Source organism: Schistocerca serialis, chromosome 5, assembly GCF_023864345.2.
Source record: "Schistocerca serialis cubense isolate TAMUIC-IGC-003099 chromosome 5, iqSchSeri2.2, whole genome shotgun sequence".
Lineage (NCBI taxonomy): Eukaryota > Metazoa > Arthropoda > Insecta > Orthoptera > Acrididae > Schistocerca > Schistocerca serialis.
Window position 1 is genome coordinate 20,289,750 of NC_064642.1, and position 27,281 is coordinate 20,317,030.

At 42.8% G+C, this 27,281-nt stretch overlaps 1 protein-coding gene across 2 annotated transcripts in view; it reads left to right on the forward strand.

The window, feature by feature from the left end:
* LOC126481139 (putative fatty acyl-CoA reductase CG5065) overlaps positions 1–27,281 on the forward strand; it is a 469,013-nt gene that overhangs the window by 110,245 nt on the left and 331,487 nt on the right. For both annotated transcript variants that reach the window (XM_050104690.1, XM_050104691.1), the window contains exon 2: positions 12,248–12,465. In XM_050104690.1, coding sequence (XP_049960647.1) covers positions 12,259–12,465 — 207 coding nt within the window. In that variant the 5' untranslated portion in view covers positions 12,248–12,258. The remainder of the gene's footprint in view (positions 1–12,247; positions 12,466–27,281) is intronic.

The window sequence follows — 27,281 nt, forward strand, 5'->3', positions numbered from 1 at the left end:
AAAAAAAAATGGGAGAAGAGAGACCGTGAAAAAGGGAAAGAATGAAAAGCAAATCGGACTTCGTATTACAGAAAAGCTATTGTTGGGGTGGTCCTTGTGGCGTTTTTGAGCAAAAGTTAAAAACCAATTTCCACTACAAAAATTACTGAAAAGAAACAGAGAATAACAGAATGTAACTGACAGGGGGAAGTGGCGTAGATGAGAGATCATCCTTTACCAGGTTAACTTATCTTCTTTTGGGCGGCGTCCAGGTCTTCAAAAATCTCCTTCATTTCTGCGTGAAAAATCTGCTCCGAAATCTTGCAATAGTCCAGGAATCACTAATTTATACCAATTAAAATCATCTTGATACTGTATGCAATTTAATTCACTTTGCTACTTCCATCCTCCGAATTTCTTAACAACTTCCACAATATGTCTACATATTAAAATCAGATCAAGACTAGCTAATAAGTTTTTTACGTCAGCATCAGATCACGTCTGCCTTAAGGGGCTCCGGAACGCCCTATACTTGCAATGTTAAAATAACGCTTATAAATTACATCTTTCCTCACAAAGTATTTGAGGTAGGAAGTTGAACTTTTTACAGATTATTTATTGGAATATGGGCTACAACTTAACACGGGGATTTTACAAAATTTTAGTTCAGTTATTAAAGATGATTTTTTTTCAATTGTAATGATAATTCACAACATTTTTTTGCAATTTTTATTTATATATTCAAAAATATACAGTTTTTTGGAAAAAGGCTGTGTTAAATTATGCAGAAGGTACTGTGTAACATTTACTGAAAGTTTGAAACAAATATGTTTGGAAGAGCCTTAGAAAACATGTAATTAGTATGAGAAAGTAAAAGTTTTGGGAATCGAGCGACAAAGATTGGATTAACTTTTTAGTGCATTCCAGGTCCATAGGATGGATTATCTTCATCCTCTGCAAACTCCTCCTCCAGCTTCCTCTTGTTCCTCCTCCTGTTTACTCTTGCTTGTATTTCTAGACTCTTTACAGCCCTGTCTGCAGCCCGAAGGCGTTCCTTGTCTAAAGCAAGCATCGCTCGTTGTTGTGTTCGTAGATTTTGCTACCGTTTTCTTCAGTTGCAGTTACTGCAACACTGTTCCAAAAGGTGGCCATGTATGAACACTTATCACATTTCAGTTGTATTTCACTAGCAAGTCCTACGTGCTTTATTATGGAGAGTTCCAGACCAACTTCACTACAATGAATACATCTAACATAGTTTCAAAAATTCCTTTGAGAACCGACATATCAAATATTTCATTCACATCCGATTCACCCATAAAACATTCATAGTTTTCACTCATTGAACCAAGCTTCTTCTGTGAAGTATTTTCTTTCCCACTTTGACTGCTATAGGCAGGTGTACTTGAGAGGTTAGGTTCACTCACTTGGTTATCGTCTTTATTGTTTAGAGTAATAACACATACCTTTGGCTTTCCAACATTTCTCCTTTTCTTAAAAGCCTTCAGAGGATTTCTAATAACTTTACTTTTACTCATTATTATACTTCAACAAAACAGAGACTCAAGAAACAGAATTAATTACGAATATTTTCGAGATAACGACAGAGTAAATAAACATGAAACAATCGACAATCACACCAGCGATATATATTGAACCATCACAGGTTAGCCACAACACATACTTTATCTCACATCACTAAAATGTACCTGATGAACACGGACGTTAATAACAACACCATTTGACAGCAGTTTTACAGCGCCACAGTGGGTCACGCCCATGTGGAACAAATTTCAAAAAAAAATTTAAAAATAGTTGTAGTCTTCGGAATTGAATAAATTATATATCTATTAAAAGGTAATAAATAGTCTGCAGATTCAGAAAACGCAAAAAAGTAAAAATTGAACTTTCATGATTTTGAGCCTTTCCGGAGCCCCTTAAGCTTCGGCTATCAAGAGACAATGGATAGAAAACAAAAAAAGTTACAATTTTGGTATTTCCTCTGCCGTCGAGCGCTCATACCGCTGCGACGGGATATTTTTGTCTGAGGGAACGAGTGTAGCGCGGCGAAATTCAAAGTCCCGCTACACAGTGGACACGACTCCATCGGGATTCGACCGTCGATCAGTGGAAACGTGTCGGCTCTTTGGGCGAATCATATTTTTGCTACACTAGGTCGATGGTCGTCTCCACAAACGCCGTCGTCGAGGTGGACGGCGGCTCGAAATGTGCAGCGCGCCACGGGCGCAGGCTGGTGGGAGCAGTATTATGTTAAGGCAGGCATCCTCCAGAGCTTCTCTGGGACCAGTGGTAGTGATCGAAGACACACCGACAGCTCCGAGCCACCTGCATCCCTTCATGCTTGACGTCCAGCAGTGTAATTGTCCGTGTATCGAAGCCAGAACAGTGGTATAGTGGTCTGAGGAGCGTCACAGTCAACTCACGTTGATGTCTCGGTACCAGATTCGCCTGACATAAATCCTATGGGACCCATCTGAGTCGCTAGCGGGCGCCATCACAGCGTACGCAAATCAGCGGCCCCATTATTTACGCGAATTACGCGACCTGTGCGTAGAGATCTGACGCTACATACCACCACAAACCTACGAACAAACCGTCGGATACACGATACGCAGAATCGGTGATGTATTTCGTTCCAAAGACGGACAAACGAACTATTAAGCAGGAGATCATAATGTTTTGGCCCGTATGGAAGACTTATACGTTCACATTTGAAGTAAAATTAAAGAACGTTTAACTAGTAACATGCAAAACTAAATTGTTGTACGACGTGTCCACGTACTGGACTATACATATGTGTGGAAGATATGCAGTTAACCAACTAAATACCTCATAAAACTGTACTAATGCTAGTTCTCATGGACAGACCAGAAAACTTGCAGTGAAAAGCGTCTCGGCGTCAACTAAATCTGTGCTAACATCCCTGGGGAAACAAGGTACTCATTTATCATTTGTTAGAATACTGAAGAATATGCACCTCAAACCTAGTAACATGACAGTATTTGCACCTACTGCAGACAGACGTCACAAAGAGTGGAGTTTAACGAACAAAGTAAGAGCATATGGGCTATCAGACCAGTTGTGTGATTGGATTGAAGAGTTCCTACATAACAGAACGCAGCATGTCATTCCCAATGGAGGGAAGTCTTCCGAAGTAAGAGTGATTTCAGGTGTGCCGCAGGGGAATGTCGTAGGACCGTTGCTATTCATAATATACATAAATGACCTTGTGGATGACATCGGAAGTTCACTGAGGCTTTTTGCGGATGATGCTGTAGTATGTCGAAGGTTGTAACAATGGAAAATAGTACTGTAACGCAGGAGGATCTGCAACGAATTGACGCATGGTGCAGCGAATGGCTATTGAATCTCAATGTAGACAAGTTTAATGTGCTGCGAATACATAGAAAGAAAGATCCTTTATCATTTAGCTGCAGTATAGCAGGTCAGCAACTGGAAGCAGTTAATTCCACAAATTATCTGGGAGTACGCATTAGGAGTGATTTAAAATGGAATGATCATATAAAATTAATCGTCGGTAGAGCAGATGCCAGACTGAGATTCATTGGAAGAATCCTAAGGATATTCAGTCCGAAAGCAAAGGAAGTAGGTTACTGTACACTTGTTCGCCCACTGCTTGAATACTGCTCACCGGTGTGGGATCCGTACCAGATAGGGTTGATAAAAGAGATAAAGAAGATCCAACGGATTTTGGTAAACTACATGCGCTTTCCAAATCTAAGCTTACTACTCGATTTGTGTGGGAAGTAAAGTTTACAGTCAGTGTATATTACGAGTTTTGGCTGATGAAACTGATGTACAAACTTTTACTCCAAAAACTACTGAATCTGAGAGGCGCTCAACGATCGCTGGAGATGTGCGTGTTTGGAATTATTGTGGGAGAAGGCAGGAGAGTGAATAAGGGGGTCAGGAAGCAGACTGGAGCGGAACACAAAGTCACAAGTGTGACGAAAACTGGACCGAGGTTGGCGGCACGCGCTGTTAGACGAGTGGGTGGTGGGTGAAACCGGTAAGTCCTGTGCTGGATGTCAAGACAAAAGAAAATACCGAGACTGCAACCTAATGGCACGTTGGTGGATACCGTTTTAAAACATTTAACAGTTAGATGGATGTGTGGCTGCAGCTGAACACAGTAATGCAGGGAAAACTCTGCAAGAGGTCTGAGGATCGTAGCACTGTTGATCTTCGTGTGGCGATGTGGGACAAAAATGTTTAGTACAAAGTTAATTTTTGCATCTGAAGTGTGTTATTCTACCATCATACCATAACATAAAGTTTCACACAAACGCTTATTAATTCAAGTACACTGCCCTTCACCGACAGGTAATATATTTTTGTTTTCATGTTGTACATGTCCACTTACACTTATCTACTTTGTTTTGATGTTGCGGTACGTGATTATCTTTTGTTTTGGTGGTTGTGGAAGCGAAGCGTCTGCTATTATTCTCTCTCTCTGTCTCTGTATGTGTGTGTGTGTGTGTGTGTGTGTGTGTGTGTGTGTGTGTCTGTGTGTGTAACGGCGGGATGATATGTCCTGACTTTCGTGTGGTGGGTAATCATGGGCGGGTATATTGTTTGGTCTGTCATTTTTTGTGGTATCTAAAGTGGTTGTTGTTTATCTATCGTATTTTTGTCTTAAATAAAATTTCCTTGCTAATTTTTGTTTGGTCATTTATTATATGTTTTCTTTTCTGTGATTGCCTTTTGAATTTGGAAGTTTTCTCGTTGTTTTAGGAGATGTTTTTTATTACTTAAGCCGATTATTTACAGTTTTTGAAAGTAAGAAAAGACATTTCTATGCTGAATTGTGCGGAATGACCTAATCCATGATCTAAATAATGAAAACTGCACCAGTTACTTAATAAATAACTTGTGCAGTTGTCATTATTTAAGCCTTGGATGACACAGTTGCAGGCTTTCCCGAAACATGTAGTATGATGAATGAAATTATATGACCTAATCCAGTTGTAAACAAGCTGTTAAGCATATAACTCGGTTATAAAATTCATGTTTTGTTCCCCAAACATAACTGGTGCATAGCACTCATCATCATTTAACAGTTCCAGTTCCCCGGGTATTGGTAATGAGCCTCTTCCACTTCGTCCTGTCCAAATACACCTGTTCAGAGAGAACATCATCCACTGTCCACCCTCTGGTCACTGGATCAGCTTTAATTAAGTCCATCCATCGGTTTGAGGTCTTCCTTGAGGTCTTTTTCCATCCACCTGTCTTACCAAATTTATGTTGGCTGTTCTAGTTGACTCCATTCTCATCACATGCCCGCACCATCGAAGTCTAGATGCGCCAGTTCGATCTAATAGGGATGTCTTTTTTCCGACTTCTTTCCTCACCTCCTCATTCCTTAACTTGTCCATCTTGGTCTTCTGGATGGTGGATCTAAGAAATTTCATCTCTGATGTTTGCAGCCTTGATAATTCTATTTTGGTGAGGGTACATGTTTCAATACCATTGGTCAATAGCACTAATGGTCTTTTCCTTTGTTCCGCTGAAGGTTACTATACTACACAAGAAAGACATGCAGTTCTGCTGATCTCACGTGATGAACAATTGCTCGTTGCAGAATAAAGAGCTTCTCCCACTACAGCTTGCCACTATAGGTCTTCACTGAGTCACTGACCTTCGTTTTTTATTCACAGCCATGAAGCCTAGTAAACAGCAACACTCGGATTGTCTATGTATTTTCTTCAGGCATTATTAAAAACGAAGAAGATTTGTCGTGTCTAATCCAAAACCGCATAGAGCGGAGGAGACCTGTAGCTTTCTATTCCGTTTCCCCACTCCCTTTCCCCCAGTTTCATATGAAGTGAAAGAAAACACAGAAAATCGAGGGGAGCAGTACTCTGAAAATGTCGCTAGCTGCATTACTGTGAGACGCAGGTTTTATACTCTAGCTGGCAGTAGTGTTGGGGTACTTAACAATGAAACGTCGCCAGCTTGGCTTGACACTTTTTTAAGGAGGAAAGAACATACTCCCAAGATATCAACCGCAGCGATCGATCCCACGAGAAAATTATGGCCGTGATATAGGCAGTTACGACCTTCTGACAGTACAGCTTTTAATACTCGTATTTCGCGTGCACCCGCGGTTTGTCACTCGCTCCGATGCACTGTAGCCGCGAAGTACTGTACAGTGTATCGGTAAAAGGTTTCTGAAGAACTGTTTTGACACTGATAATATGCTTTGTTCATTGTGTCAAAGTGCGCGGTTTCTAACCTGTAGCTGGTGCAAGAGATGTCTTTGTTTCGGACATTTTAACGTTGCGATTCACAAATGCAGAGTAACGAATAAAATGAGTGAGTGTGCCAATAAAAAAGTAGCGTAGTGCCATTTGATTATTGGCATTACCATTGTGCGTCATTTTCTTGGATTTTAAAACTGGGACTGTTAAAGTGAAGTACATTTGCAAGAGAAGCGTTATTCTTAAGCGGGAATGGTGTGGAAAATTGCAAACCGAAAATCATCAACTTCATTTCACAATTCATTTTGATGTTGAGACGTATATATAGCTGCAGAATATCAGCGCGAGAATATTGTTAAAATAAAATCGAACGTAGATGTGCGTGAGGTTGACGTATTTCGTACGCATATTACCTGTTATTTTTTGCATAGAGTAACATGTTTTCTCGAAGAGATTTCGAGACACGTAGGCCCTACTCTTTTCTCGCCATCAAACATGATACGAATAGAGGTTGTTACCCCACTGCACAGTGCTTCGCGTTCGGGTATTACGGGTCTGGGGTAGATTGGCGCGATTGGCAAACAAACGGGACGCGGAAAATTTAAAAACTGTACTCTCAGAGAGTCATAACTGCGTACTGTCTAAATGATTGCCCAAATTTTCGCTCGAGGTCGATGACGTGGACTAGTGTAAATCTACACCTTCCTAGGTACTCCGCAAGCCACGGTACAGTGCGTAATGGAGAGTACGATGTACACTGAAAGGTGGCTACACTGAGTCACAGCGCCAGAGATTGCGCCAAAGAGTATTATTCAGCCGCCTCCACTGGCAGTGCTTGTTTGAGATGTGGTGGTGGAGAGTTCTTGTCGAGAAGTCGTCGTGGAGAGAGCTTATTGAGAAGTGGGCAGTAGGAGTTCCGATGTAACCGTGACTAGTTGTGAGCATGTTGTATGCAGTTGTTCTGATGGGCTAGACAGCCGATGCTGTTCGATTGCAAATGTTGTAATGATCAGAGTGTATGTTTCGTCAATATATATGAAGGTAATAAATTTTTTTTTATTTTTATTTCAAATATCTTAAACAATAATGCCTCTTGGTCTCAGGTTCAGTCAACAAAGCATCTGGCTTGTGTTCATGTATTAGAGTGTAATTCTGGTTTCTATGTGCAAGTATAGTATTTCAGTTTTATTTAATTAATTCAGTGTAAATGGTATTTAAAATATCTTGTCTTATTGAGGAAGAACCGTGCCAGATGTGTACGTTGAATCAAACTTCCACGCACAGAACAGTTACACTTGTGTTTTGTTGTTTCATAGGGTTTATAGTTGCTGGGGACTTAATTAACTAATTGTGTCAACGGAAATTTCCTTTCATTCTTTGTTGTTATTTTATGCAGTCAGATTGCGTACTAATACTACTCAGGGCCAACCGGTTACGAGACCTCGTAGCCGGACATACAGCTACTAAATTAAAAAATTAAAAAATATTTGCATTATATTTAATTAAGCCCCCATGCAACACTGCTAGACATTTTCTTTCCTGTCCCACTCGCAACTAGAGCGAGGGGAAAACGATGTCTATATGCCTCCATATGAACCCAAATTTCTCGAATCTTATCTCCGTGGTCCACACTCGCATTGTATGTTTGCAGCAGTAGAATCGTTCGGCAGTCAGCTTCAAACGCCGGTTCTCTAAATTTTCTTAATACTGTTTCGACAAAAGAACGTCGCCTATCGTCCAGGAATTACCATTTGAGTTCCCGAAGCATCTCTGTAAAACTTACGTTCTGTTCGAACCCACTGGTAACAAATCTAGCAGCCCGAATCCTAATTGCCTCTATCTCTTTCTTCAATCCGACCTGCTGCGGATCCCAAACACTCGAACAGTAGTCAAGAACAGATCGCACCAGCGTCCTTCATGCGGTCTTCTTTACAGGTGAACCACTCATTCCTAAAATTCTCCCTACCACTGTTGTCTCATGCTCGTTCCATGTAATATCGCTTTGCAACGCTACGCCCATGTTATTTAAACGACTGTGTCAAGCAGGACACTAGAATTACTGTATCCGAGTATTACAGGTCTGTTCTTCCTACTCATCCGCATTAACTTAGATTTTTTCACATTTAGAGCGATCTGCCATTCATCACACCATCTGGAAATTTTGCCGGCCGTTGTGGCCGAGGAATTCTAGATGCTTCAGTCTGGAACCGCGCGACCGCTACGGTCGCAGGTTCGAATCCTGCCTCGGGAATGGACGTGTGTGATGTCCTTAGGTTAGTTAGGTTTAATTAGTTCTAAGTTCTAGGAGACTGATGACCTCAGATGTTAAGTCCCATAGTGCTCAGAGCTATTTGAACCATTTGGAAATTTTGTCTATCTCGTCTTTTATTTTCCTAGTGTGTTTTCTTGTCCGTAAAATGTGAGGTCAAATTGGTGATGTTTCCCTGTTACTTATATTTGGGGTGTAGTTATCCCTGGACATATTGGCGCCACCACCTGTTCGGGCCACAGACTACAAACGCTAAGAGTTATGCACTGCCTCCAGTACATGGATTTCTATGAGAGAAAGAAGACCATGCCAAAGCGTGGCACTTAATTCAGTTAGTTTTTCCACTCTACAACCACAGGTGTACACAATACGCTGACTGTGTGTGCTTACAGCACCTTCAACTTGGCGTATGATCAAAAAAGAAAGGTTGAGGAGTTGAATTAAAATTCAAGGTGAAAGGATATCAATGATACGATTCACTGATGACATCCTGAGTAAAAGTGAAGAAGAATTACATGATCTGCTGAATGGACAGACCAATGAGTACAGAATATGGGCTGAGAGTAAATCGAAGAAAGACGAAAGTAATGAGAAGTAGCGGAAATGAGAACAGAGAGAAACTTGACATCAGAATTGATTGTCACGAAGTAGATGAAGTTGAGGAATTCTGCTACGTAGGCAGCAAAATAACCAATGACGCACGGAGCAAGGAAGACATCAAAAGCAGACTAGTACTGACAAAAGCGGCTTTCCTGGCCAAGAGAAGTCTACTATTATAAAACGTAGGCTTCTATTTGAGGAAGAAATTTCTGAGAATATATGTTTTTTTTTTTAAATTTGTGGTCAGATCTTCTGGGATCAAACTGCTGAGGTCATTGTTCTCTAAGCTTACACACTACTTAAACTAACTTAAACTAACTTATGCTAATGACAACACACACACCCATGCCAGAGGGAGGATTCGAGCATCCGACTGGGGTAGCCGCGCGGACCGTGACAAGGTGTTCAGATAGATAGTGAGCTGTCGTGGAAAGCCCACGTTCAGGATCTTGTTCAAAGACTCGTTGTTGTTGTTGTTGTTGTAGTCTTCACTCCAGATACTGGTTTGATGCAGCTCTCCATGCTACTGTATCCTGTGCAAGCTTCTTCGTCTCCCAGTACCTACTGCAACCTACATCCTTCTGAATCTGTTTAATGTATTCATCTCTTGGTCTCCCTTACTTAATACTGCCATTTTTACTACTCGAACGGTGTCAAAATTGAGTGATAATTCGACACGAAAATTAGTCTACTTTGCTTATTTTCATTCACTTATGTCGTATGGTAATATATTTTAGGGTAACTCTTCCCATTCTACAAGCATATTTTTGGCTCAGAAACTGGCAGTTCGGGCAATAAGTGGTGTGAGTTCACGAACCTCTTGTCGACCTCTCATCACAAGTCTGGATATTTTGACATTGGCGACTCAATATGTATATTCCTTATCGTCGTTTCTTGTTACCAATATTAGTTTATTTCCAAGAATAAGCAGCTTTCACTCGGTTAATACTCGGCAGAAATGAAACCTTCATTTGGATCGGACTTCCTTAACTCTTGCACAAGAAGGTGTGCAGTATACTGCCGCATCCATTTTCAATAAGCTGCCACTCGAATTCAAAAATTTTAGCAGTAATCCACGCGCTTTCAAATCGCAACTGAAGAGTTTCCTCATGGGTCACTCCTTCTATTCTGTCGAGGACTTCCTTGAAAAATTAAGCTGATTCTTGTTGTATTGCTGTTAGCGTTTAACTTATGGACTGACTTTTTCAGGTTCGTGAACATTTATTTTTATCTCTTATTACTTTTATATTGTAATTTCGTGTACTGACACGTTCCATGACGTTGGAGATTTGCTCCTCAATTTGGTCCAACGGAACTTGACGTGTAAATAAAAAAAAATAAATAAATAAACCGCGCGGCTATATGTGTTTGGAGCACAGCATTGTATGGTAGTGGAACATGGACTGTGAGAAAACCGGAACAGAAGAGAATCGAAGCATTTGTGATGCTGCAGACGAATGTTGAAAATTAGGTGGACTGATAAGGCAAGGAATGAGGAGGTGCTGCGCAGAATAGGAGATGAAAGGAATATGTGGAAAACACTGACAATGAGAAGGGACAGGATGACAGGACATCTTTTAAGATGCAATTTTGCCATATGATAACATGGTGGAGACCGTGTCTGTTGTTTGAATGGTGTTAGGACAGCAACCAGCCACAAATTTACTTTGAGTTCCTTTATTCAAAGGGTACCGTTACCGGTTTCAAATCGTTCTGATTCATCCTCAGACGGTTTACACGCTTTCTTTAAGACATGTGGTGTGTTTTTTACAGATTAATTGTCCTGAAATATAAATAATTAAATAATTATAAACACGCCACACACAGATGGTTGCGTTACAGATTTTCGTTGCATGTGACTTACGTGAAACGTCGGTTTGGAGTGTTTGTTTTTGTGGTGTCACCGCTAGACACCACACTTGCTAGGTGGTAGGCTTAAGATCTGCCGCGGTCCGTTAGTATACGTCGGACCCGCGTGTCGCCACTATCAGTGATTGCAGACCGAGCGCCGCCACACGGCTGGTCTAGTCATTCTAGAGAGACTTCCTAGCACTCGCCTAAGTCGTACAGCCGACTTTGCTAGCGATGGTTCACTGTCTACATACGCTCTCATTTGCCGAGACGACAGTTTAGCATAGCCTTCAGCTACGTCATTTGCTAGGACCTAGCAAGACGCCATATTCAGTTACTTCAAGAAAGTATTCTGAGCAGATAAGATTGTGACTCATGTACCGTCAAGAGCGACGTTCATCTTTAATGGATTTAAGTTAAGTGTCAAACTAATTTCGTCCGCTTTCTGAATTCTAATTCCTTGACATGTTCCAGACCTCACGTCAGTATAGTCCTTCCCTCCTCACGCCAGCCTGCGTGAGCTAAAACGCGTGCATTTCGGCCTCCATTAGTAACACGGTGTTGGCTCTTCCGCCAACAAAACAGTTTTCATAACATTCGTCCAACAACAATAAGAATGCAGTGGGAATGTATTTACATCTGTTGGACGAATGTTACGAAAACAAACACTCCAAACCGACGTTTCACGTAAGTCACATGCAACGAAAATCTGTAACGCAACCATCTGTGTGTGGCGTGTTTGTAATTATTTAATTATTTATGTTTTAGGACTATTAAACTGTAAGAAACACACAACATGTCATAAAGAAAGCGCGTAAACCGTCTGAGGATGAATCAGAACGATTTGAAACCGGTAGCGGTACCCTTTGAATAAAGGAACTGAAATTTGTGGCTGGTTGCTGTCCTAACACCATCAACATCTGTTAAGATATCAGGGAACGACTTCCATGGTACTAGAGGGAGCTGTAGAGGGTAAAAACTGCAGAGGAAGACAGAGACTGGAATACATTTAGCAGATAATTGAGGACGTAGGTTGCAAGCGCTACTCTGAGATGAAGAGGTTAACACAGGAGAGTAATTCGTGGCGAGCTGCACCAAACCAGGCAGAAGGCTGATCAATCCCCCTCCCCCCCCCCTCAACCGAAAAAGAAAAAAAAGAGGTCGTTGATATATTTCTGAAGGAAAGTCTCTGGACTGATGTTCTAGTGGTCAGTTCGTTCCTAAAAGCAACGATATAATTAGGACACACTGTGACTTAAGTTTTAGCGCTGCCTGACGTATGACTGTGACCTTTTGACGGTTCCAGGAGAGGCTAAGATGGCGGAGAGCAGCCCCGCTAGCGAGATCTCGGCGTTCTACGACGGCCGGTCGGTGCTGGTGACGGGCGGCACCGGCTTCATGGGCAAGGTGCTGCTGGAGAAGCTGCTCTACGCCTGCGACCACCTGCGCTCCGTCTTCGTGCTGGTGCGGCCCAAGCGAGGACGGTCGCCCAGCGAGCGCCGGGACGACATCGTCCAGCTGCCGGTGAGCCGACGTCTCTCAATAACACTCTCCCGTGTCCACCCGGCAGTTCACCTGCTGAAAGCGGGGGCAGCGACGGCTACTCTCATATCTACAGGGTGCCTCACAACTAGTGGTTGTCTGTCCACCCGGCGAGTCACCTGCTGAAGGGGCGGGGAGGGGGGAGGGGGGGGGGGGGAAGGGGGATCTACGCCTACTCTCACATCTGCAGCAGGGTGTCTCATAATTAGTGGTGAACATTATACAACTGAAGCAAAAACCAAGAGCAGGCTTTGCCTGCAGGGTCTAACAATACCACCACTTGCAAAGTAGGTTAGAAATCAGATTAATAATGTTCGCTTTATCGGGCAACAACAAAGTTATTGACTGTGGATGGTATCGTCAGAATGGAAATAACGAAGTCACTGTAAAAAAAGTAATTAATTTTGGCACTTATCTTGAATGGATTCCCACGTACATTTCGTCGAAGTTGTTATGGCTCATCTTGTTGATTCTAGGGTGATTCCGCTTTGACTGCTAGAAGGTCCAGATCTGTATTTTAGCAATATTTGAAGACCTAACAAATGCATTTTTCAGGAAATTCTGAATGATCAAACAATCCCAGATCAGAACAATGGTATGGTAGAAAGAATTTTTGACTTGGTGTTCACGAACCACATTTTTATTAAACTTCTTGTAAATTCACATATACTTCTTAATCGTCACATCATCAAGAAAACAGTTTTGTATCAATCTTCACATATTTAATTTCCACTTTAACCAAACAAAAGACTTGACTGTTCTTTTACAAAGCGAAATAACAACTCAACTTCTGCAAAGTGAAACAAAGGCTGCTCTCTGCGCATTCGCGCCGAAACGGTTACAAGTAAGTCACAGATTATGACAGTCTCATAGAAATGAATACACACAAGAACCATATCACTGTAATACATCGATACATCGGAGTACCTACACATTAATAAAACCAAACGTGAATATTGTCACAAAAATATGTCTGTTACTTCGCAGAAAAGTAGTACGACATTATTGGTATCGAGAACTGGGGTTGGAGTGCCGTAATGGTCACGTAAATAAAGAACCATTAGAAGGGGCAACGAGTTTCAAAATTAAATTTCTGAAAATAGCCACAAATCGCACTTTGTATCTTTTATTGACCCGTTTCGCTCGTCAGATCAACAAGAGCATCATCAGAATATACAGTGGAAGTTTCTTTTAATAATTCTATTCGTGGGATTTGAGATTCCGTACTGGCTTGAGTGGTTGGTCGTAACTTTGCTGTTGTTTAGCTTTCCGTGTCTTTGTCCATTTCCATCTGCGAGAGAAACCAATTATACAGGGTGGTCCATTGATAATGACCGGACCAAAACTCTCACGAAATAAGCATCAAACGAAAAAACTACAAAGAACGAAACTTGTCTAGCTTGAAGGGAGAAACCAGATGGCGCTATGGTTGGCCCGCTAGATGGCGCTGCCATAGGTCAAACGGATATCAACTGCGTTTTTTTAAAAATAGGAACCCCCATTTTTATTACATATTCGTGTAGTACGTAAAGAAATATGAATGTTTTAGTTAGACCTCTTTCATCGCTTTGTGATAGAGGCCGCTGTAATAGTCACCAATGCATAAGTACGTGGTATTATGTAACATTCCACCAGTGCGGACAGTATTTGCTTCGTGATATATTACCTGTGTTAAAATGGACCGTTTACCAATTGCGGAAAAGGTCGATATTGTGTTGATGTGTGGCTATTGTGATCAAAATGCCCAACGGGTGCGTGCTCTGTATGCTGCTCGGTATCCTGGACAACATCATCCAAGTGTCCGGACCGTTCACCGGATAGTTACGTTATATAAAGAAACAGGAAGTGTTCAGCCACATGTGAAACGTCAACCACGACCTGCAACAAATGATGATCCCCAAGTAGGTGTTTTAGCTGTTGTCGCGACTAATCCGCACATCAGTAGCAGACAAATTGTGCGAGAATCGGAACTCTCAAAAACGTCGGTGTTGAGAATGCTACATCAACATCGATTGCACCCGTGCCATATTTCTATGCACCAGGCATTGCATGGCGACGACTTTGAGCGTCGTGTACAGTTCTGCCACTGGGCACAAGAGAAATTACGGGACGATGACAGATTTTTTGCACGTGTTCTATTTAGCGACGAAGTGTCATTCACCAACAGCGATAACGTAAACCGGCATAATATGCACTATTGGGCAACGGAAAATCCACGATGGCTGCGACAAGTGTAACATCAGCGACCTTGGCGGGTTAATGTATGGTGCGGCATTATGGGAGGAAGGATAATTGGCCCCCATTTAATCGATGGCACTATAAATAGTGCAATGCATGCTGATTTCCTACGTAATGTTCTACCGATGTTACTGCAAGGTGTTTCTCTGGCGATGTACTTCCAACATGATGGATGTCCGGCAGATATCTCGCGTGCGGTTGAAGCGGTATTTAATAGCATATTTCATGACAGGTGGATTGGTCGTCGAAGAACCGTACTATGGCCCGCACGTTCACCGGATCTGACGTCCCCGGATTTCTTTGTGTGCGGAAAGTTGAAGGATATTTGCTATCGTGATCCACCGACAACGCCTAACATCATGCGTCAGCGCATTGTCAATGCATGTGCGAACATTACGGAAGGCAAACTACTTGCTGTTGAGAAGAATGTCGTTTACACGTATTGCCAAATACGTTGAGGTTGGCAGACATCATTTCGATCATTTATTGCATTAATGTGGTATTTACAGGTAATCACTCTGTAACAGCATGCGTTCTCAGAAATGATAAGTTCAAAAGGTACATGTGTCACATTGGAACAACCGAAATAAAATGTTCAAACGTACCTACGTTCTGTATTTTAATTTAAAAAACCTATCTGTTACCAACTGTTCGTCTAAAATTGTGAGCCATATGTTTGTGACTATTACAGCGCCATCTATCACAAAGCGAAAAAAGTGGTCCAACTAAAACATTCTTATTTGTTTATGTACTACACGTATGTGTAATAAAATGGGGGTTCTTATTTTTTAAAAAACGCAGTTGATATCCGTTTGACCTATAGCAGCGCCATCTAGCAGGCCAACCATAGCGCCATCTGGTTTCCCCCTTCAAGCTAGACGAGTTTCGTTCTTTGTAGTTTTTTCGTTTGACGCTTATTCCGTTAGATATTTTTGGCCCGGTCACGATCAATGGACCACCCTGTATACAGTGAAAGTTTCTTTTGATAATTCTTTCCGTTTGATTTGAGATTTCGTACTGGCTTGATTGGTTGGTCGTAACTTTGCTGTTGTTTAGCTTTGGGTGACTGTGCATTTCCAACTGCGAGAAAAACCAGATATACACTCCTGGAAATTGAAATAAGAACACCGTTAATTCATTGTCCCAGGAAGGGGACACTTTATTGACACATTCCTGGGGTCAGATACATCACATGATCACACTGACAGAACCACAGGCACATAGACACAGGCGACAGAGAATGCACAATGTCGGCACTAGTACAGTGTATATCCACCTTTCGCAGCAATGCAGGCTGCTATTCTCCCATGGAGACGATCGTAGAGATGCTGGATGTAGTCCTGTGGAACGGCTTGCCATGCCATTTTCACCTGGCGTCTCAGTTGGACCAGCGTTCGTGCTGGACGTGCAGACCGCGTGAGACGACGCTTCATCCAGTCCCAAACATGCTCAATGGGGGACAGATCCGGAGATCTTGCTGGCCAGGGTAGTTGACTTACACCTTCTAGAGCACATTGGGTGGCACAGGATACATGCGGACGTGCATTGTCCTGTTGGAACAGCAAGTTCCCTTGCCGGTCTAGGAATGGTAGAACGATGGGTTCGATGACGGTTTGGATGTACCGTGCATTATTCAGTGTCCCCTCGACGATCACCAGTGGTGTACGGCCAGTGTAGGAGATCGCTCCCCACACCATGATGCCGGGTGTTGGCCCTGTGTGCCTCGGTCGTATGCAGTCCTGATTGTGGCGCTCACCTGCACGGCGCCAAACACGCATACGACCATCATTGGCACCAAGGCAGAAGCGACTCTCATCGCTGAAGACGACACGTCTCCATTCGTCCCTCCATTCACGCCTGTCGCGACACCACTGGAGACGGGCTGCACGATGTTGGGGCGTGAGCGGAAGACGGCCTAACGGTGTGCGGGACCGTAGCCCAGCTTCATGGAGACGGTTGCGAATGGTCCTCGCCGATACCCCAGGAGCAACAGTGTCCCTAATTTGCTGGGAAGTGGCGGTGCGGTCCCCTACGGCACTGCGTAGGATCCTACGGTCTTGGCGTGCATCCGTGCGTCGCTGCGGTCCGGTCCCAGGTCGACGGGCACGTGCACCTTCCGCCGACCACTGGCGACAACATCGATGTACTGTAGAGACCTCACGCCCCACGTGTTGAGCAATTCGGCGGTACGTCCACCCGGCCTCCCGCATGCCCACTATACGCCCTCGCTCAAAGTCCGTCAACTGCACATACGGTTCACGTCCACGCTGTCGCGGCATGCTACCAGTGTTAAAGACTGCGATGGAGCTCCGTATGCCACGGCAAACTGGCTGACACTGACGGCGGCGGTGCACAAATGCTGCGCAGCTGGCGCCATTCGACGGCCAACACCGCGGTTCCTGGTGTGTCCGCTGTGCCGTGCGTGTGATCATTGCTTGTACAGCCCTCTCGCAGTGTCCGGAGCAAGTATGGTGGGTCTGACACACCGGTGTCAATGTGTTCTTTTTTCCATTTCCAGGAGTGTATATCTGCCTGCCCTGTTTTATAATATTAACAAAAAATATGCAAAGTGATTAGATCCTGAACTTTAGTATTAACCTCTTTAATTAAACAAAGTGGTTCCCGTGGGTTAATGCTGCTCATTAAATGGTCCCTGTACGTCGATAATGTTCGTAGCAAACTAATCCTAAAATGAACATATCTTACCTCGTAATGTAATTGCTAGTGCTTGCCGCTGTCTGTGTGTCAACTACAGTAGCTGAGAGCTTAGTGCAGTGTGCTCCAGACAACAAATAAACTATTTTATACACACCGTTGAGTGAGACACTTCTTTAAATTAAAGCGGCTTGGATCGTGGATGTGAACAATGCTGTTACGAGGAAAATTCCTTTAACAAGCTGTTTTTAAATTCCAGAATGAAATTTTCACTCTGCAGCGGAGTGCGCGCCGGTATGAAACTTCCTGGCAGATTAAAACTGTGTGCCGGATCGAGACTCGAACTCGGGACCTTCGTCTTTCGCTGGCAAGTGCTTTACCAACTGAGCTACCCAAGCACGACTCACGACCCCTCCCCATAGCTTACAAGCGAGTAGAACACTTGCCCGCGAAAGGCAAAGGTCCCGAGTTCGAGTCTCGGTCTGGCGCACAGTCTTAATCTGCCAGGATGTTTTTAAATTGTCTGATATATATTACTTGTATGCAGTCCATGTTACAACAGTCATTAACACTGACAAAGGGCAACATTGATACCAAACTCTCACTCTCTCAAATATTAGACAAAAAATTAATAACTGTGAAAAATACCTTACAGTGAAAATTACTCAATCTTTAATGAAAAGTCTAAACTTCCTTGATAAGGACGTCTCAATCAATAATGATTCTAACTACTCGCGACTGGAGTGCCAATAAATAAAATATTACCCTTATTCCTCTTCATACAGTTTTCATTCTAAAACACTAATCAAATCCTTCTCGTCTGTTTCACAGCATTCAAATACAACTAATTTTATTTCAATACAGATGCACTTAAATTTACGTCTACATTGCCACGAGTCCTCTGCTCGGCGTCTTTCTCACTACTGCTCTAACGAGAGAACTCCCGCGCTTTTCGCTGCCAAGCAGCGATAACAAAACAAGCAAATCTCCCAGCGACACAACTACTCTGACCAAAGTCTACGCGCGAATAGTAAGCGATTCAAAATCTTCGCTTAGCGTTTGAGACATCCAAAGTGTTATGATGCTCGTCGTCAGTTGTTATGATGACAGGTGGCCAATGCTAAACAGAAACCTATATTACAGGTTTGGCAGTGAAGTCTGCATCTGCAATGACTGAAATAATTAGTAGTCGTGCGTAAAAAATTATATATATTGTACTTAACTTGTGTTACAGGCTTCTCCATATGCTGCATACATATAATTACAAACAGATGTCGACAGAGGCACTACTTATGCCATACTTGACTAAGCGCCTTGTTAGAGGTTGCTTCCTATCAGCTGAAGGCTATGCTACATTCCTACTTGACGTCCCTAGCAAGAGTGGACGAGATCTCGCTAGGAACTTGATACAAGCCGCGGAGCGGCGCTAGTCGCGACTCGCGGGTCCAGCGATATATATCTATTACGGACTGCGGTCGATATTACAACTGCTAACAAGTGTGGTATCTAACGTTGATACCACACAAAGTATGTACAAATTCCAGAAATGCAAATAACAAACTCCCAATAGACCTGTTTCAACAGTTTTCAGTTGTCTGACAGCATTACAGACTGCTTTTAAAGTTGACTGACAGCTCTAAAGATTAAGCCTTGGATTCATTAACTCTAATCTACGTTTTACCGATGGATCAAATAGAAATTCAGGGGCTTCAATTTTTCTTTATAATTCGGTTTGGAACTGGTTGAGTGTATCTTTACTAATTTCGTTTAATCCATTCTGTTCGAAATACTGTAATGTTTTGTCAATTTAATCTTTTTCATATAATAACACTGCCGTATTATCCGTAACAGATTTCATCACCAAAGCTCCTGCATTTAGCAAATTTTTATTTAAAATTTTTACTGTTCTATATTTCGGTTATTGGAAGCATTTACATTTAGGGCGTTATGTAGGGCTTTGCTCGTTTGTAAAGCAACTGTATAACTGTTACATTAACGTGCTACACATAAATCTAGTGCAATTCACTTAAGAAAGTTTATAACTCGTTACAATTCGCTACCGATGGTATCATAACTGACTCAGAAACACAAATTAATTTCTATGATAAGCACGTCAATTTAACAAATATACAGCTAAACAAGAGTGAGGTTGCCTTATTGGAGAAAGGACTTCAGCATCACTGAAAGCACAATTTATCGAACAAAGACATTAAAGATATAATTTCTGAGTGGTTTGTATTTGCGCCAAATTAAACAAAAATGAAGAAACAAAAGTTGCTTTACAAACGAACAAACCCCTACATAGTGCACTAAATGCAAGTACTACCAATACACCGGAACTTGCCATAGTTAAAACTTTAAATAAAAAATTGCGGGACGCAGGAGATTTAGTGATAAAATCTGATAATGGTATACGACGCAGTTATTATAAGAAAAAGATTACACTGACAAAATATTACAGTATTTCAAACAGAATGGCGTAAACGAAATTAGTTAAGATCCACTTAATAACTTCCAAACCGAACGAAAAAGAATAACTGATGTTTCTCAATTTCTATTTGACGCATTACTCGTAAAAAAACGCCGATTAGAGTTAATGAATCCAAGGCTTAATCTTTAGAACTGGGAGGCAACTGTAAACTGTATATTCTGATGATGCTCTTGTTCATTTGAGTAGTGGAATCGGTCAATAAAAAACGCAAAGTGCGACTTGTGACTGGTTTCAAAAACTTAGAAGCAAAACCGATCCAGTAAACGTGGCTCTGCAGGCGATCCATTTGCAAAGTGACTCTGAATGTACGGTTTCGAGTCGCCACCGACTTCAGTGTAATAATTATACAAATAAAAATGAATTTTTAATGTAACACGTTCCTAAATCGGGCTGAAAACTACAAATTTCTCTTAACCGTATAGAGATTCCTCACACTATACAGACATCGCTGAAAATTTGTGATTGTGAATTTTTAATAGCTTTGACAATACTTGTAAGATTTAAAACTAAAAACGTGGGGCACACGTAAGAGATAATGTTAAGGAGATGAACTATACATGAATCAGTTGCTAGTAGTGTAATAGTAAGAAGGTGAACAATTCATGCATCAATTACTATTTAGTGTAATCGTAAGGAGGTGAACTATTAATGCATCAGTTATGTACTGTATGAGATCCACGTTTTCCGTTAAAAATCTTACAGGTATTTTCTTAGCTATTAAAAATTCACTATCACAAATTATCAGCACTACCTGTGTGGTGCTAGGGAAAATTATTTTATGCTCTTCATTCTGATTTGAAAACGTGTTGAATTAAAATTTATTTTTACTTAAATAATTATTTTCTACTTTTCAGTTTTGTGCGTGCGAAATTTTTCAATTGATGTTAAACGCTTTAATGAGATTACAATTGAGACCCCGGATAAATTTGAGCTTTATTTTAGTTTCTATTCATCTGAGGTAACGAATATGTTGCTTCCTGCTAAGTACATCACGCAAAAAAAAAAAAAAGAAACAACATAAAGGTAAAAATTGGAGAGAACTACCAAACTGTCACTGTGGTTCACCCCAACCATTTGCGACTCGAACTGGAAACGGGGGAAATGGTAGTCGTACACAAAGTACCCTTTTCTTAACCAGACAAGAAGGCGAGTTAATATTGATTATCATACAGTTCCGAGCTACGATGTAGCTTTCAAGTCTCTATCTCAGTTAATTTAAAATCAACTGCAAAATTTTTACCGCACAGACACACAGACAAGAAAGTGGACCATCTGCGAGTAAGACGCGCGCTCTGAGCGTTCAATGCAAACCTAGTCATGTATGTGGACGGTTCATCCGTCCTGGGAATCGGCAGTCTCCACTATTTTTGCCTGGCAAGTTATAGATCCTGAGAATTCAAGAGTATGAAGAATTTTTTAATTTTAATTTTAATTTTGAAGTGGGATAACAAGTGACAAAAGAAATATTTTTTTGGTGTGTAATTAGAAATTAACATTGTTTTGATTTTTTTGTCTTTGCTTGTACTGTGAAGTCTTTCTTCTTCCCACGTGTCCTGATTCTAGGCTAACGGGAAGTACCTACAGGTTTTGATGAGTGAGTTTGCGAGATCAAAATAGGTCACATAAAAAGCCATATCTTTTGATTGGGTGTACTTAGAAGCTTACATGTGTTACACCACCAAAGGCCAGTGAACCTTGGTATGTGACAAATTGAAACGTCTAACAGTTACACAGAAACAGTCAGACGAACGGACAACACTGTAATACTATAGGGTTCTGGTTGTACCGACTGAGATAGGGAGCCCTAAACAAGCAGTAAAATGAGTCATGTTTACAGCAGATTTCGCTGAAATTGCTCCAGGTATCCCTGCGTTTTGTTTTTATACCGCCCCCTGTGACCTGCTCGCTCAGCCACAGGGGAGCTAGAGGTGTCTTATTGCCAGAGTAATTTTTTTTCCAGGTTGCAAGTGATACGTGTGTTAAGTTCGATAGAAATAGCTCGAGGCGTTACAGAGGTGCGCCTATAAATCAAATGAACCGTCGCAGTTAATCTATGCTCATCGCGCCTGTAGAGGCTGTGACGCAGTCTGCTAAGCAGAACCATCGCGCATGGAGTACACCTGGACAAGCGGTGTTCTGCGTTATGCTCCTTTGTCACCCCGTTTTCACCCCCAACCCCTCGCCTATTGCAGGTAATGGTTGCTACCCCAACGCTACTGTTTTATCATCCAGTTGTGAGGCATACACTCCTGGAAATGGAAAAAAGAACACATTGACACCGGTGTGTCAGACCCACCATACTTGCTCCGGACACTGCGAGAGGGCTGTACAAGCAATGATCACACGCACGGCACAGCGGACACACCAGGAACCGCGGTGTTGGCCGTCGAATGGCGCTAGCTGCGCAGCATTTGTGCACCGCCGCCGTCAGTGTCAGCCAGTTTGCCGTGGCATACGGAGCTCCATCGCAGTCTTTAACACTGGTAGCATGCCGCGACAGCGTGGACGTGAACCGTATGTGCAGTTGACGGACTTTGAGCGAGGGCGTATAGTGGGCATGCGGGAGGCCGGGTGGACGTAACGCCGAATTGCTCAACACGTGGGGCGTGAGGTCTCCACAGTACATCGATGTTGTCGCCAGTGGTCGGCGGAAGGTGCACGTGCCCGTCGACCTGGGACCGGACCGCAGCGACGCACGGATGCACGCCAAGACCGTAGGATCCTACGCAGTGCCGTAGGGGACCGCACCGCCACTTCCCAGCAAATTAGGGACACTGTTGCTCCTGGGGTATCGGCGAGGACCATTCGCAACCGTCTCCATGAAGCTGGGCTACGGTCCCGCACACCGTTAGGCCGTCTTCCGCTCACGCCCCAACATCGTGCAGCCCGCCTCCAGTGGTGTCGCGGCAGGCGTGAATGGAGGGACGAATGGAGACGTGTCGTCTTCAGCGATGAGAGTCGCTTCTGCCTTGGTGCCAATGATGGTCGTATGCGTGTTTGGCGCCGTGCAGGTGAGCGCCACAATCAGGACTGCATACGACCGAGGCACACAGGGCCAACACCCGGCATCATGGTGTGGGGAGCGATCTCCTACACTGGCCGTACACCACTGGTGATCGTCGAGGAGACACTGAATAGTGCACGGTACATCCAAACCGTCATCGAACCCATCGTTCTACCATTCCTAGACCGGCAAGGGAACTTGCTGTTCCAACAGGACAATGCACGTCCGCATGTATCCCGGGCCACCCAACGTGCTCTAGAAGGTGTAAGTCAACTACCCTGGCCAGCAAGATCTCCGGATCTGTCCCCCCCTTGAGCATGTTTGGGACTGGATGAAGCGTCGTCTCACGCGGTCTGCACGTCCAGCACGAACGCTGGTCCAACTGAGGCGCCAGGTGGAAATGGCATGGCAAGCCGTTCCACAGGACTACATCCAGCATCTCTACGATCGTCTCCATGGGAGAATAGCAGCCTGCATTGCTGCGAAAGGTGGATATACACTGTACTAGTGCCGACATTGTGCATGCTCTGTTGCCTGTGTCTATGTGCCATGGGTTCTGTCAGTGTGATCATGTGATGTATCTGACCCCAGGAGTGTGTCAATAAAGTTTCCCCTTCCTGGGACAATGAATTCACGGTGTTCTTATTTCAATTTCCAGGAGTGTATTTAAAATTTCAAGTTTCTAGCTCATTGGGATGTTTAAAATCAATTGCATAATTTGTACTGAACAGAGAGACACAAGGTCAAGATGATGATGGTGATGGTGATGTTTGATTTGAGGCGCGCTCAACTGCGAGGTGATCAGCGCCCGTGCAAAATCACAACCTTTACACAGTCCAGTCTAGACACTTGCACGAATGATGATGAGGACAACTCAAACACCAAGTTCCCGGGCAGAGTCAAGAAAGTGACGTAGTAAAAACACGTCAACGTAGCACGATGAGACACTAGAGGCGTGTTGTGTTGCTGGTGTAAGACGGCATACGACGCGCCAGTGCGGTCCATCGCGTATAGGCCGAGCCTGTACCTTCGCTTCAGAGATCACCTGACCTCACGCCTCTGAATATTTTCTGTCTGGGGTCGTCACAAAAGTGGTGCACAGCGTTAGCATCGGCACATTTGAAGAACGGGAGTAGCGAATTCTATCGTCTTGCTAAAAGTTACGAGATGAGCCGAGGTATATGAAAGATTACGTAAAAATCACTGTAGAGGGGAGAGCAGCATTGGCTGCAAATGCGAGGACGACTTGTGGGAACATGTCCTTTTGACAGTTGTAAGTATACAGTAAATTGAAACACATAACGTGCTGTGTTGAATTTCTTGCTACAGTACGACGCGTGAAATTTGAGCTCCATTAGAAGGGGCTTAATTGAAAGAAAAAAAAAAAATTCAAGTAATTTGCACTAGAAAGGAGACCACCCAGCAGTCGAATTTTTGTGTTTTTTTAAATTTTTATCATCATCATCATCATTTAAGACTGATTATGCCTTTCAGCGTTCAGTCTGGAGCATAGCCCCCCTTATACAGTTCCTCCACGATCCCCTATTCAGTGCTAACATTGGTGCCTCTTCTGATGTTAAGCGTATTACTTCAAAATCATTCTTAACCGAATCCAGGTACCTTATCCTTGGTCTGCCACGACTCTTCCTACCCTCTACTGTTGAACCCACGGGTCTCTTGGGTAACCTTGCTTCTCCCATGCGTGTAACATGACCCCACCATCTAAGCTTGTTCGCCCTGACTGCTACAACTATAGAGTTCATTCCCAGTTTTTCTTTGATTTCCTCATTGTGCACACCCTCCTGCCATTGTTCCCATCTACTAGTACCTGCAATCATCCTAGCTACTTTCATATCCGTAACCTCAACTTTATTGATAAGGTAACCTGAATCCACCCAGCTTTCGCTCCTATACAACAAAGTTGGTCGAAAGATTGAACGGTGCACAGATAACTTAGTCTTGGTACTGACTTCCTTCTTGCAGAAGAGAGTAGATCGTAGCTGAACGCTCACTGCATTAGCTTTGCTACACCTCGCTTCCAGTTCTTTCACTATGTTGCCATCCTGTGAGAATATGCATCCTAAGTACTTGAAACCGTCCGCCTGTTCTAACTTTGTTCCTCCTATTTGGCACTCAATCCGTTTATATTTCTTTCCCACTGACATTACTTTTGTTTTGGAGATGCTAATCTTCATACCATAGTCCTTACATTTCTGATCTAGCTCTGAAATATTACTTTGCAAACGTTCAATCGAATCTGCCATCACAACTAAGTCATCCGCATATGCAAGACTCCTTATTTTGTGTTCACATATCTTAATCTCACCCAGCCAGTCTACTGTTTTCAACATATGATCCATAAATAATATGAACAACAGTGGAGACAGCTTGCAGCTTTTTCTTACTCCTGAAACTACTCTGAACCATGAACTCAATTTACCGTCAACTCTAACTGCTGCCTGACTATCCATGTAAAGACCTTTAATTGCTTGCAAAAGTTTGCCTCCTATTCCATAATCTCGTAGAACAGACAATAACTTCCTCCTAGGAACCCAGTCATATGCCTTTTCTAGATCTATAAAGCATAAATACAATTCCCTGTTCCACTCATAACACTTCTCCATTATTTGCCGTAAGCTAAAGATCTGGTCCTGACAACCTCTAAGAGGCCTAAGCCCACACTGATTTTCATCCAATTGGTCCTCAACTAATACTCGCACTTTCCGTTCAACAATACCTGAGAAGATTTTACCCACAACGCTGATTAATGAGATACCTCTGTAGTTGTTACAATCTTTTCTGTTTCCATGTTTAAAGATTGGTGTGATTACTGCTATTGTCCAGTCTGATGGAACCTGTCCCGACTCCCAGGCCATTTCAATTATCCTGTGTAGCCATTAAGACCTGACATTCCACTGTATTTGATGAGTTCCGACTTAATTTCATCCACCCCAGCTGCTTTATTGCACTGCAATCTATTGACCATTTTCTCCACTTCCTCAAATGTGATCCTATTTCCATCATCATTCCTATCCCATTCTACCTCTAAATCTGAAACATTACTGACCGCATTTTCACCTACATTGAGCAACTCTTCAAAATATTCCCTCCATCTGCCCAAGGCATCCACAGTATTCACCAGCAGTTTTCCTGACCTGTCCAAAATACTTGTCATTTCCTTCTTACCTCCCTTTCGAAGACTGCTAATTACACTCCAGAATGGTTTTCCAGCAGCTTGACCCATAGTCTCCAACCTGTTTCCAAAGTCTTCCCAAGATTTCTTCTTGGATGCTGCAATTATCTGTTTGGCTTTGTTTCTTTCTTCAACATAACTTTCTCTGTCTACCTGAGTTCTACTATGTAGCCATTTTTGATACGCCTTCTTTTTCCTTTTACAGGCTGCCTTGACTGTGTCATTCCACCAAGCTGTTTGCTTCATCCTACTTTTACACACTACTGTTTCAAGACATTCTTTAGCCACTTCTAGTACTGTGTCCCTGTACCTTGTCCATTCCTTTTCCAATGACTGTAATTGAATACATTCAAGTAACTGGTACCTTTCTGAGATCGCTGTTATGTACTTGTGCCTGATTTCCTTATCCTGAAGTTTCTCCACTCTTATCCTCCTACATATGGACCTGACCTCCTGCACTTTCGGCCTCACAATCCCAATTTCACTGCAGATTAAATAATGATCAGTGTCATAAAAGAATCCCCTGAATACACGTGTGTCCCTCACAGCCTTCCTGAATTCCTGATCTGTTATTATATAGTCAATGACAGATCTGGTTCCCCTGCCTTCCCAAGTATACCGGTGAATGTTCTTATGTTTAAAAAAGGAGTTTGTGGTTACTAAGCCCATACTGGCACAGAAATCCAAAAGTTGTTTCCCGTTCCTGTTGGCCTCCATATCCTCTCCAAATTTACCCACAACCTTTTCATACCCTTCTGTTCGATTTCCAATCCTGGCGTTAAAATCACCCATGAGCAGAACACTGTCCTTGTCCTTTACTCTAACAACTACATCACTGAGTGCCTCATAAAAACTATCCATCTTATCTTGATCTTTCCCTTCACAATGCGAATATATTGACACAATCCTAATTTTCTTGCTAGATACTGTCAAATTTGTCCACATCAGTCGTTCGTTCACATACCTTATTGCAACTACGCTGGGTTCCATTTCTTTCCTGATGTAAAGCCCTACACCCCATTATGCTATTCCTGCTTTGACTCCTGACAGGTAGATCTTGTATTCTCCCACTTCCTCTTCTTTCTCACCCCTTACCCGAATGTCACTAACAGCTAAAACGTCCAGCCCCATCTTACTTGCAGCCTCTGCCAGCTCTTCCTTCTTCCCAGAGTAGCCCCCATTGATATTAATAGCTCCCCATCTCATTACCATTTGTT